The sequence below is a fragment of the Microplitis demolitor genome, chromosome 5 (assembly GCF_026212275.2).
Source record: "Microplitis demolitor isolate Queensland-Clemson2020A chromosome 5, iyMicDemo2.1a, whole genome shotgun sequence".
NCBI classification, from domain to species: Eukaryota; Metazoa; Arthropoda; class Insecta; order Hymenoptera; family Braconidae; genus Microplitis; species Microplitis demolitor.
The window spans coordinates 19,809,639-19,824,254 of record NC_068549.1 but is presented as its reverse complement, the minus strand read 5'-3'; the positions used below and the strand labels follow the sequence as shown (position 1 = coordinate 19,824,254).

The 14,616-nt window shown below is 25.3% G+C and overlaps 1 protein-coding gene across 2 annotated transcripts in view; it reads right to left on the bottom strand.

Moving 5' to 3' along the window:
• The window catches only part of LOC103579494 (peptide-N(4)-(N-acetyl-beta-glucosaminyl)asparagine amidase), a 39,531-nt gene that overhangs the window by 23,510 nt on the left and 1,405 nt on the right, over positions 1-14,616 (bottom strand). Inside the window, exon 1 of one of the 2 annotated variants that reach the window (XM_053739025.1) lies at positions 5,016-5,479. The exons of the other annotated variant lie outside the window; for it this stretch is intronic. Coding sequence (XP_053595000.1) covers positions 5,016-5,027 — 12 coding nt within the window. The 5' untranslated portion in view covers positions 5,028-5,479. Of the gene's footprint in view, positions 1-5,015; positions 5,480-14,616 lie in introns of those variants that run through there. 2 annotated transcript variants of the gene reach the window in all.

Sequence of the window (14,616 nt, the reverse complement as noted above, 5' to 3'; positions counted from 1 at the left end):
TGAACTTTGATCGTCCTGAGGCACGTGTTCTTTTTACTTAAAAAAAAAAAAACAAATTTAATTTTTAATGACCACTCATATATATATATATATTATAGAATCAGTAAATAATAATTGATAATAGGATAAAGTTAATTATACATTTTTTCAATATTATTAGAGAAAGATCAATCGATTGTTTGTCGACTTATTAATTTGATATTAATTAATTTATTAACAAAGTACATTATGTTTAAATTGCCTACCAGCTTGTTGGATATTCAAGTATCCAAACAACATTATATCAAATATTGACGCAAAACATCCAATTACTCCGCAAATGTTAACAGTACATAATATAATTTCTACAAATAATACCCAGTGATATTAATCTTATAAATATTGTAGACTAGCTTTGCGAAACTTGGTACGAAATTAATTTTTTATTTTTAAATCTGTGGATGTTAATATTTAAAAAGTATACACTATATTTTCTACATTATTAAGGTTCAGCCATAAAATATTTGAATAAATAAAAATTTAAATACAGACGTAAAGTATGCGCTACTATTTTCATCTTTATTTATCCATTATGCAAGGTTTCCTTTGGTTTATCTAAAACTTTTTATCCGACATCTTGAATATACAATACAAATATAGTCATTATAAGCAATCCCGTTATAAGCAACTCCCCCTATTGCGCTTTTCCTTACGACTTTGAAGCTCCTTCCCCTTTTTTTCCACAAATTTTTTCCGTCATAACCTCGAACGTTGCTTATAACGAGTTTCGGCTGTAATTAATGTATTTTTTTATTTCAATAATTTTTTTTTTTAATTTTCCTAGGTACAAATATAAGCATTAATCTACAAAGTCTTTTATCTGCAATGTTTAACATTCTATCAGAATATTGACTATTTTTAAACAATTAATAAAGATTGTGCGCGAAGCGTAAAGCGTGTCAAATTGCCTCATGGGACTATTTTGCACGCTACATTTTTTTGTTAATACCCGTGTAGCTTTTATATATAAATTGCGATAATGATAACTAATAATATAAAATGAATTTAAAAAAAATCAAAGTATGACAATTAATTCCTTCATTGAAAATTCATATTTGAGCGTTGGGAAATAGCTTATAATTATTATAATACGGAAAATAATTATATGCTGCGAATTAGATTTAGTCCTTTCATAGAAGTTGCCGTTAACTTAACGACGACGAATATTTAAGTGAAAGACGTCTTGGTTGAACAGAGTGACGTTAATTCGGAACACATATTTTTTTTGCACACCTCAATTGCGAAAGCGTTGGTGTGCTTTACTGTTACTCTTTTACTCTTTCGCTTTCAGCCCTTTCGTTGACTTTAAATTCTCTTTACTTTCTTTATAGATGACTAAAGTTGTTACAATTGCACACCATTTTTAAGAAAATTTGTTAAGGAAAAATTTCGATATAAAATTTATTAATTTTTTTTTTAAAAATTAATTTAGTCTGAAGCTAAAGGTGTGTCTATTGTGTTCGGATACGAAAAAAAAACACGATAACTTTCGAAAAACATGATTTACCGACTTAATTTTTTTTTTTTTATTATCTTTGTATTTTTGATGACAAGAACCCTACAGAAAATTACTACCGAATCTTTTTTGTTTAATTGTAATTAATTAAAAACATAAAACTAATTATTTACGAAAAATTTAGCTGCCATTTTTATTTTTACTGTTATAATTATTTTTTCTCTCTATCAACTACTAGCAGCAGCACTAGCGAAAAAAAGAGCACTAGAATAAAAAAAAGTGACATCTAAGACAAAAAAGCGGAATATTTAAAAAAAAAATATTTAACTGAAAATCGTATTAAAAAAAAAAAAATAACAATGATTAAAAATATTATGAGCGGTTGAGGTATGCACTTTTAGATTTTTCAAAATTTTTTTTTTTTTCAGTGGACATAGAAGAAAAAGATTTCTTGGCGCAAGAAAAATTTTTTATTATGAATTGAAAGTAAAAATTTTCTTCGAGCGAGTAGAATTATTTTGCTACAAGAAATCGTTTTTTTTAAATACTCAAATAATTCTTAGATTTTTTTAGAACCATAAATATTAAAAAAAAAAAATATTTTAAAAAATTGCACTTACAGTTTTTTAAATTTCCTACATGTGCATTTTTTTTTTTTTTTTTTTTTTTTTTTTGTGACTGATACGTAACCAAAAAAAATCCAAAAATTGTTAATTGTCAACAAACTCCAGGGTCATATTTTTTTCAATGTATGTTATTAAGAATTTCTATCACTAGTACTCAGTCTGATCAACTGACTTCATATTATATAAAAATCGTAACTAAGCATGATTGAAAAAAACTAAATTCCTGTCTCAAAAATACGGCGTCAAATTTTTCCCCGAATTTATTTAAAATGAATTGACACAGTTGATGACAATGAATTTATGTCATAAATATTATTATTAAATGTCGATAACATATCAATGGGAGCATTAAAAAAGTTTTAATAATTAATCAGTCAATATAATAAATAATGATAAATTGTTTTTGTTGAAATGATGGCTTTATGAAGTTTATTTCTTTTACCAATCATTCAGCACTAGAGTAACGTTTCATCTGTTTGTACCAATAATAATAATAATAATAATAATATTGATCAAAGTGATTGGTTTATATTTATTGTATTATCACTGTTCAGAGGCGTAGTGTTTTCAGTCACCTGGCACCACTAATTTGAAGTTTCGAGGACAATCATTGTTTTCAACCGAATAACGATAATGGTACTAGTAATAATAATAATAATGATAATAATATTGGAGATTATATCCATAATCCGATAGTTTCAAGCGGACGTTTGTAAACTCTCTCTATATTTTATCTGTCTCCATAATCTTCATAAAAAATTTAAAGACTGAAATTTTGTAATTGTCTCGTAAAATATTGAAACGTGGGATAGACTAGATTTTTATTCGAAGCAATACGGATATTAAGATCTACATTATTTAAATCGTATTATTAATTAATTATAAATATCGCATTTTTAAGCGGGAAAAAATTGTTTTTTATTTAAAAATTCTATGAATGTGAGTGTAGCAGACATCAGACAAATTTAAAATTATATATAGAGTAAATAATTTAAAAAATAATAATTTATAAAAATGCACTTATTAATTTTCAAATTTTTTACATGTGCATTTTTTTGAATTTTATTTTAAAAATTATTTACTCTATTTATTAATAATTTGAAATTTGTCTCATGTCTGCTAAGTTCACTCATAAAAATTCTCAGTTACTTGTAGGAAAAAATGGGGCAAAATGATCAGTCTAAATACAACTGATTTAAAATTTTGTTTCTTTACAACTGTGGCCTATTTTACCTCAGTTAGATTATTTTTATTCTCAATAAAATAACTCAGGCTGATCTTATTAATTTTTTACATATTTTTCTACGAACAGAAGCTGAAAATTTTTTTTTCTCAAAAATAGGGACACATTTTCCCCAGGGTATGTTTGTATACAATATTAAATTAATATGATAAACTAATATATAATCAACCAATGACAACATTGTGAGTAATTACAAATATTTCCAACTGTGTAATAGCGTTCATTTTGGTAAATAATGTTCATATATATATATATATAATGTATTATGATTTTATAACCATTGTTATTTTAGTATAAAATCCTGTTGACATCAATAATATTAAAAAAATGTCAACAACAAATTAAAATTTTATTGGATGAATTGTTATCGTTAGTTTCAAATATTTATTTCATATATATTTAAATAAATATGAATAATAATTGTTGAGAACTCAGTAAAAACAAAATTAAATAATATTATATAAAAAGTTTTTGGGAAACTTCAAAAATGCAAGTCTCGAACTTTCATGTAATATTTCGAATAATTGATTTATTTTTATTAATTATCGAGCCGCGGCTTTGTCATTTATTATAAAAAATAATCAAATAATTATTAAAATAAAAAAAAAAAAAACTTAATTAGAACGTATATTGCATTTTTTCTTTTTATATTATTTAAATGCTCTGTTAGAGATCTTCTACATTTTTTCTCAGTTTAATTATTTTTTTTATTTGCTACTATCACGCTACAGTTGATGTTAACATTTGACCGAAAAAAAATAAAGTAAACGAGTGCAATCAAGGTGGACAAAAAACTATATATACATACTGTGTTACTAATTCCTAAAGGACATATATTTTTATTCGCCCTTTTCGCTTTAGGGAGCTATTCAAATTAGATGCTGTTTGGAAACTCAAAAATTTATTTAAAATTTTATGTGAAGGTCGCAAACATCAGGCAAATTTTAAATTATTAATTGAGTAAATAATTAATAAAATAAAATTTTTAAAAAATGTGTATTTATAAAATTTTTAAATCAATAAGTCCATTTTTTATAAATATTATTTTGATAATTATTTACTCTATTTATTTGAAATTTTTAATTTGTCTGATATCTGCTACATATGATACTGAATTTAACCGGCATCTAATAATTTTTGAATTTTTTTTTAAAGCAGCAAATCATAAAAAAAAATATTTTAAAAAATTGCACTTATAGTTTTTTCAATTTTTTACATGTACATTTTTTTAGTTTTTATTTTTTCGGAATTTATTTGTGGAAAAAAAAATAAAAAAATAATTAATTGTCTGTTAACTTCTGGATCATTGCTACATTCACACTTGTAAAATTTTACAATCCTGAAGTTAGACAAAAAAAAATAAATAAAAATATGCACATTTAGAAAATTTAAAAAACCACAAGTGAAATTTTTTTAAATATTTTTTTTTTATGATTGATCTTTTTTTAAAAATCGAAAAATTATCAGAAGTCAGCTAATTTCAGTATTACAAAATTTTAAAATTTAAAATAAGTTTCAAAAACAATAGGCACTAAAAAAAAATTGGTCAAATAAAATTTAAAAGAACAATATTATTATTTTTAGAATTTTGATCCATAATTATAATCAGTGAATAAAAAACCAATTAATAATTTTTTTTAAATTTACTCACGCTTCCCGCCATTTTTATTTTCCGCTGTCAGTGGTAGATTACCATCACGAAATAAATAAATTAAACACAGAAGCACTCACTAAAATTATTCAATTATCACAACTAATTAATCACTAAATTATAACAATCACTTAATTACATTATTTATAATAAAAAAAAAATGCATTTAATTATTTTTATTCCCGTTTCAAAACTCCAACGCCAAACATGGCGATAAATAACCCGAGAACTCCGAGAGCTAAGCCAGCACTGAATTTAATTTATTTAATAACTTGCACTCACGGACACACATTAATTAAAATCACAAAATGTTCATCATTCAGTTTAAAATTATTTAAAACTAACAGTAGTCTTATAATCGAGTGACGCCATAATTAAAAGAATTATTTTAACTGAATAAAATGACAACAACAATGAGAGTATCCGGAGACAGACCCAGAATATTTCTGCGCACGCGCGCCTTCATTTTATTCCTACTGCGCAAGTCGTACCAACCGCTCCCACAACTGCGCAAGTTTTTCTAGTTCTGGGTCCAACTTCATACTGCCGCCATCGTAATGACGCCGGCCGCGTCTAGCTCGTAATTAAATAGATAAATAATTTATTTTTGCAGTTATATTTATTAAAACAAGTGTCTTTAAATATTATTTGACAGCCATTGAACATTTTGTGATAATAATTCAGTCGGTATGTAAAATATGAGTAGTAAAAGAACTCATTTAAATAAATTGTGTCATTGTTTCTATTGTCAAGATATTGGTGTTCATTATCGTTCGTTTTAATAATTTAAAATCAGTGAAAATAAATTATTATTTATATGAAAAAGTATTGAAAATTTATCAGTGAATATTTTTTGTATGAGTGGAAAGTGTTTTTTATCGTGATGTGAAGTTTTTTATTTTTGTTCGTTATTTTTTGCCACCATTTTTAAAAATGATACTGAAGTCAGCTGACGTTTAATAATTTTTTGATTTTTTTAAAGACAAGAAATTATAAAAAAAAAAAAATATTTTAAAAAATTGCAATTGTAATTATTTTAATTTTCTACATGTGCATTTTTTAGTCTTTTTTTTTTTTTAAATGATTTGTTGAAAAAAAAAAAAATCCACAAATTTTTAATTGTCTGCTAACTTTAGAATTGTTTTTAAAATTCATCCTGAAGTTAGCAGACAATTAATAATTTTCGGATTTTTCTAGAAACGATAAATTATAAAAAAAAAAAAAAAAAAAAAAAAAAAAACTAAAAATGCACATGGAGAAAATTAAAAATTCTATAGATGCAATTTTTCAAATATTTTTTTTTTTTAATTTATCGTTTTTTAAAAAACAATAATTATGACGTCGGCTAACTACTGTATCATTTTTTAAAATATACTTGTGTTATTTTTTTTAAAATTAAAAATCGTGGTTCATGAGTGAGTATTTTTTTTTTCGTAAATGATGTCAGGTTAATAATTTATATCAGTGTAAGTGTTAATGTGAGTGGTTATTTAATTGTCAACTATATTTTCAAGTTTAAGTCCAATGAAGTCAACGAAGAGCAGCAAAATGTGAGTTTAATTTTTTTATTCAAAAATTATTTATAATATTTAAAAAATTAAGCTATAATTTATGAATTTAAATGATATATTTAACTTATTACTTGTAATTATATATTTCATTTCCGTAAAAAATTTGAAAAAAAAGTTTTGCCGCCAAAAGTAATTTATATTTAGATAATAAATAATCCGCTCTACTTATAAGTTCATTTGAAATGAATTTAAAAAAATAAAAACTCGTTTTCGAATATTCGAATCACAAAAGTACATCCTGTTGTCCTCGTTATGACACTGAAATTAGCCAACGTCTAATAATTTTTTTTTAAAATTGAATTGTCAGTAAGAAATCAAAAAAAATTTAATTATCAATTTGAAATTTGAATAAAAATTCATGTTTAAAAAAAAAACTAATAGGATAAAATAAAAATAAAATAAGCGGCTGAGGTGTGCAATTTCGAATTTTTTAACTTTTATTTAACTATGAATGAATGTGACGGTTTTCAAAAGTAAAATTCGAAAGACTTTGATATAATAAAAAATCCGAAGCTAATTTAAAAAAATTCAAAGTAATTCATTGAGTTTTTCGAGAGGTATCGAGTTCATGCACATGCTCTCTAAAATTGAATTAGTCAACATTAACTGCCAATGAATTTCGTTAATTCACTTTTATAGAGAACAAAGCTACTGACGTCAAAGAAAATAATTTTTCAATCAATTTTTATTTAATAATGTTCTAAATGAAATAACTCATTACTATGCCAGAATTGTTCATTGAAATTTCCTCTCATCACTGGTATACTTTTTTTACCATATAACCGTAATATAAAATTGGTGGCAATAATTTAAGCTGAATGGATCCCGATTTTTTTTTTATGCTGATAATAAAGCCGCTTCGCGTTCGAGGTGTGCAAAATTTTTGAATTTTAGGTTAATAGATTTTGTCGATAACTGATTTGTATTAATCTAGAACATATTTCACAAATAAAAGATTAATAGAATTTGAACAGTAATAAAATTAAAACAATCGCTACATCCGATGATTTGCAATGTTTCGTCTCTCTTATTGAGACTTTATCGATCTCTCAAGAGAATAACAATAAATGCCTACGTCAATTTGAAATGATAAATATACGTGTTATATATAAATTATGGCAGCGGTTAAAATTCCAAACCATACATAAATACCACTACAGGTGTAGTTTATGTATAGCGAGTATATTTATCGCTAAAAATTGACCAGAATTCATTATCCCGTTGAGAACTTGATAAAGGCTCAATAAAAGAAATGAAACCTCGTAAATTAGAACAAGTAGTGTTTGTTCGACTTTTATTGCTACCTGAATTCCTTTGATCCTTCAACACTTTCTTTACTACTATACCATTTGTTTACAGTAATTGCTTTAGTCTTAACATTTTAATTGTCAAAATTATTAGCCATTCAATTTGTAAACACGAAACATGGAGGGTCAAAAAGTCTAATAATAATCACTGTAGATAATAGAAAATATACTATTGCTATAAAAAAAATTATATATTTTATGAAAAATTAGGTTATAATATTATGACATATAATGACATATTTATGACATCTAAATTTGATCATTATTTGTTTCAAAAAAATAACTCGGTATAAATACACTTTTTTTTTTGAATAGTTTTTTTAATTGTTTTGGAAAAAATAGTTAGGATCTAATTCGATCTGGTTAAATTGAAGAAAATTTATTTTTTCAAATTTTATATTTTACATTACATTCTATATCCCAGTAGATCCTTTCAGTATACTGTCTAGTGTAACAAATTCAAAATATAATCAACTAAATATTGTTTTATAAATTAAAAAAATGAATATTTTTTTAAATTAATAACTTTGCGTATTATTTTCTTTAAAAAAATAAACTTAAATAGAACTATAAATTATTTGTCATCCCTGATTAAACAACTGAATTAAAAATTTTAATTCTATAATATTCTGTCAAATTTTGTAAAACAGAATTCAGCTGAATTGAAAATTTGAGTTTGAATTAAACAGAATAAAACCGATTTAAAAATTTCAAATTCGTTTTAATCAAGTTTAATTCGGATTCAGAACCAGAAATTGGAGAATTATTTTCGAATTAATCAGAATTAAACCGAAAAGAATTATTTAAATTAGTTTTAATTTGGAAAAATTCTGATTTTCCTGCCGAATTAGACAGAATTCATTTTTATTTGGTATTTGGAGAAATATTTATTTGGTTAAGCTTTCAAATAAATCATTTATTAAATATTAATAAATCTTGTTTGGTTCAAATAAATTCTTCTGTCAGTGCACCTGGATATCGGAGACTTAGACCGATTTTTTTTTACAATGTTAACGTATGTCACTTTTTGCACAAAGAAAGTGTATAATTTGCCACAGAAATACTGTTTTTAAAAATGTTTTAACCTGAACTGTAGTCGTAATGTGGTCATTGGTTGTATTGACACTCAGACTGGATGTGAATAAACCCAGACCAGCTAAATTTATAATAAAACGAGTGTCCGTACGAGAGTAACCTAGTAATTTTCGGCATCGAATGTTTTCATGGATGAAACCTATTAATTCCTACACTGCGAAAAATTTCCAAAAAATTTTACTATGGGCGCATTGTAACACCGGACCATAAGAAAACTGGCACAAAATTTACAAGTGTCCCGTAGTAAATGGTATGCGCAGATGACACGATTGGAACCTATGCGCATACGTTTACTATGGGACACTTGTAAATTTTGTACGTTTCCTTATGGTCCGGGGTTACGCACCCATAGTAAAATTTAATGGAAATTTTTCACAGTGTACTAAATAGCGCTGAGTTACACTTTTTTTTTTCTTTTTTACAATGTGATCCACCGGGATAAAAAAAAATTTAATATCTACAGTAAATTTACTCACTTCGAAATCCAACTTGAGTCATCACGATGGATAAAAGCAGATGAGGGTACAGATGTACACTTTTCTGACATTTTCGAGATACATTTCTAACTTATTCACTCATTCAATAGAGTAATCTCTCCTGTGAATGAATACGGCCAGTAAATGAACAGTATTTGAATTTTACTTACATCATTTAGATTCTAATTATCACTACACGAAGAAAATACTTTATTGCTTATATTAATTACTCCTGTAACTTAAATTCTGATTTCGTGAAATTCTTTTATGTTAAAAGATTTAAAAATACGATCGTTTATTCGCTAATTAAGCGTTCATTTACTGGTTCACTCACCCTATATAATTTAATTAATTTAAAAATGTAATAATATATCATTGAGCAGTCATTTAAGAACTTTAGTACACAATGATATTATCATCAAGTGTAGATAAAGTTAAAGTTAACTTTCGAACGATATATTTTAAGTTTTCAATGCCGGCGGTATCCCAATTATCCGTTTTCCAATAGTAATAAACTTTCCTCAATTTGGATGTTATAATTGATGGCTTCGGCTTCACTATCATCGGATACCGAAGCACTTTCAAAAATTCATTTATTCTTTATATATAACGATCAGATCACCAAACGAACAATTTAATCAATTGTAATATATATTTTAATTTTTCATATTTTTTTTATCGCTAAATATTTTATTTCACATGAACAATTGATAACCGATGCTATATTAAATATAACAATTACATTATTAAAATTTCTGCTGAGTGAATACGGATTCAAATAAAATCCAGATCACCCTGAAATCACTCCGTTGAAAAAAACTCCCATTTACTGCATATATGGAGTCATTTTTTTTGACTCTGGAACTCTGAGTGACGGCGTAATTTTGAAATGAAATAGAATCCATTGCTCCGAATTTGCTCCCAATTTTTCACAGTATAGTTACTGGTAATTTTCCCATAGTGACGTTTGGAAAAAATGATTTAATTATTAAAGCCACTGCACGGAAAGAAAATTATGGGGATGGTTTCCATAATTTTGTGAAATTCTTTGCTATACCAGTATAGGAATTACGACCATAAATTATGGAAGCAGTTCCTATAATTTTAAAAATGTTTCCCATAATTATAGAAATAGTTCCGATAATTATGGAAATGTTACCCATACCATTATAGGAATAGTCCCTATAATTATAGGAATGGTTTCCATACAATCAGGAAAATATAAATTTAAAGAAAAGTGTGAAAATCACTTGAACCATACACAGAAATATTATTAAACATAGAAAAAAAAATTCAAAAATTAAAAAAAAAATTCGTATGTGGCAAAAAACATCAAATTTTTTACAGAAATTTTTTTCCAGCATAGAATATTCAAATTTTGAAAATAAAAATTTAAATTTCGATAAAATCTCAAATTTTGAAAAAATTCCTACACTACTTTGCAAAAAAAAAATGTATGATATTATAGGGATGGTTCCCATAATATTATGGGAATACTTCCCATACCATTGTGGAAATAGTTCTCATAATAGTATGGGAATGGTTCCCATAATGATATCGGAATAGTTCCCATACCATCATAGGAATGGTTCCCATAGTGGTATAGGAACTATTCCCATACCATTATGCGGATGGTTCCCATAATGGTATAAGAATTGTACTCATACCATGATAGGAATACTTCCCATAATATTATGGGAACGGTTTCCATATTGGTATAGGAACTATTTCCATACGATTATGCAAATGGTTTCCATAATGGTATAGGAAAAATTCCCATACTATTATAGGGATGGTTCCCAAAATATATAGAAACCATCCCCATAATAGTATGGATAAAATTCCTATACCATTATGGGAAATATTTCTATCATGCATAGGAAAACTTTCCATAATTTTTTTTTCCCGTAGTGACGTCTGAAAAAAAACGATTTAATTATTAAAGCCACTAGTATTATTTTTAGTAAAAACAACATTTTAATTAAAACGATTTCCACAACACACAATATGAACATGACAAATAATTGACATATCTATCTGTCAGCGTTGACATATTGACACAATACATGCGATTTATTACAGCATATGTATAGCCAGTTTAATGAGAGTGGTTGTTCAAGAACGGTAATTAAACACATACGATTCCCATACTTCCACCATTAAATCTAATGATATTCCTTTATCAAGTCTACAGGCATTATAATTAGTAAGGTGTCACTCACTTTAATATTTACGATATCAAACAATTTCATTAGATATTAATAGCTTATCTAACAATAGCAATTAATATGAATTATTTTAAATTAAAAAAAAAAAAAAGGAATAAAAGTTAAAACTAGAAATATTTCGCGCGTTTAAAAAGTTTAAATTTTATTAAAAAAAAAAAAAAAAAAGGACTTTTTATCATTTTATGCTACAACTGTGCAAAAGTATGACAGGAAAAAGTTTTAATTACTTTTTAAAAATATAAATACGATATTTTTGTGTCAATTTAAAATTTTTTTTCTTGTCAAACATCGATAACAAATGTACGTTATAGAAAATAATTTATGGTTTAATGGCTGGTTTAACCCTCCATCGGCAATCATATTTTTACTAACGACCCCAGTAAACGGGTTCTTTTATGTCCAGCCCTCATTTCTCGCGCTGTAACTGAATGAAAAATATGAAAAAACTTTTTATTTTTTTAAGATTCTACAATATTTTCTGATGATTCATTATTTTTTTTTTTTACTACAATTAATTTTAGTTTAGAGTGAAAATGAGAAAATATTATTTTTCATAAAAATATTTTAAATTCAAATTTTTTCAACTTACTGGAAATTCCATATTTTTTTTTTTAATTTCAATACCAAAAAAAAACTATGGTTAGAAATAATTTTTTAAAAAATTACTAGAGGGTGGTACGAATAATTTTTAAATCGAGTTTCACTCAAAAATTAAATTAGAATTTTTGAATATTCTATTTATAATTTTTACATTCGATTTTGATTCCGTAGTTCAGTTCAAATTTCAAATTCAAAATTTTTAAAAAATAAATTATGAACAATTTTTTGAAATTCTTCAAAATCTTATGAAATGTTTCGAAGTATTCAAAAATGCATAAAATCTAAAAAATTACTCATTATTTTTGTATAATACGAAGTATTCGACGTCTAATTTTTGATTTTTTTTTTAAATGATAAATTATAAAAAAAAAATAATTCAAAAAATTGCACTTATAGTTTTTTAAATTTACTACATGTGCATTTTTTTACTTTTTTTTTTTTGTAATTGATTTGTTGAAAAAAAAAAATCAAAAAATTGTTACCTCTCTTCTAACTTCACGATCATATATTTTCGTATGATACCGAGCTACCCGACGTCAAAATTTCTTGATTTATTTTTTTTAAATGATAAATTGCTTTAAAAAAAAAAATTGCACTCATAGTTTGTTAAATTTTCTATATGTGCATATTTTTATTTTATTTTTTTTTTTTAAATTAATTGAGTAAAAAAAAATTTTAAAACTGCTAATTGCTGCTAAGTCCCAGATCATATTTTTTTATTCAAAATAAACAATAAATTATTATTATTATTATTATTCTTTATTTATTTAGAATATATACGGTAGTGAATTCTATGATCTCTACAAATTGGTTTTTCTATAATTAATTGAACAATACTAAAATCATATTGCTGTAAATTTTAAATCCTCTTTCAGCATATACGTCATCTTTATCACCCTCAAAAGTTTTATCATGCACTACCGGCTATTGTTCACATAATAGATAAAGCAATTTCCCTCAATTTATCTTCACGATACTCAATACTTTGATAAAAAGAGATTTCATTGAGTGACAAACTCGAAAAAAAATAGAGAAAATCCATAAAAATTAAAATAGTATTATAAATACCAAAAATACTAACAATTCCATAAAACTACTTTTTTTTAAGGGTTATTCTAACTCTAAGTCGCTTAAATTCAAAAATAAAACGGATTTAAGTAATCTACTCCCGTTTAGTAACAATGACCCTTAAGCTCTAAAGTTTTTTTATGGATAATCACAAGAGCTATACATTGCCACATTCAAAAGTTATTAATACAAGTGCCTCAAATGGTCCAGCTTGCAGATAGAAAATTTTAAAAAAACTAATATCATGTTTTGATTTACGGACAATAAATCTTTTTTTGCAGTAAAAAATATTGTAGGAAAATCAATACAATCTGTGGGTTGGTCCATACAGTATTCGTCTGCTTTTTTCAACACTGACATTAGATAAATTCTATTGCAGAATTTAAGTTCGGATTTTAAAAAAATTTTGTAATTTTACGTGAAAACTAAACAATTTTCGAATGTCAATTTGACTTTTAACATTTACTAAGCAGACGTTACAAGTGTAACTTAAACACTTTTCATATATTGACATAATAAGTAAACATTATTTTTTATTAAAGTCACATTAACGTAAAAAATTTCCATTCTACTTGAAATTTTTCCATGAATTCTTCAGTAACGGTCGAGAGGCAGCAACTTCAATTTTCTGTTAATTTGAAAACGGGAGAGAAAAAAAATTCTCTATTTCTATCGATTAAAAATTTATAAACTATATAGTAAAATGTGTTAATTGCATGAAAAAAATTTTGGTAAATTTTCTCAATACAGAAATTTTTTCAAATTTCGTACTGTGACAGATCTAATCAGCATTTAAATTTTTACCATGTATGCAAAAAAATTCAAATGCTGACTAAATGTCATCACAGTACTAAACTTTTTGATAAATTTTACTATGAAATTCTGTCTGTGTAATACTTTATGTCTGTATAACAATTTTTCTCTTCACGGTAATTTTTCCTGTAAAAAAACATGAACCATTTTCTATACAAGCTTGTAACAGAAATTTTTATGTTTACAGTAATTTTTCCTACACCACTAAGATACTATAGAAATTTTTTCGATATTAGAATAATTAATGTTTACTATGCTAACATAATAATTTTTACTGTGTAATACTAGACAAAAAAATTTTCTGTCAACTTTTCGTCTAGGTACAGTAATTTTTTCTACACGCAATCACAGTAATTTCTTATACACACAATCACAGTAATTTTTATCATGCAATCATTCAGTAAAAATTTGTATCAAAAAACTGCTTGATAAGCATGCAAACC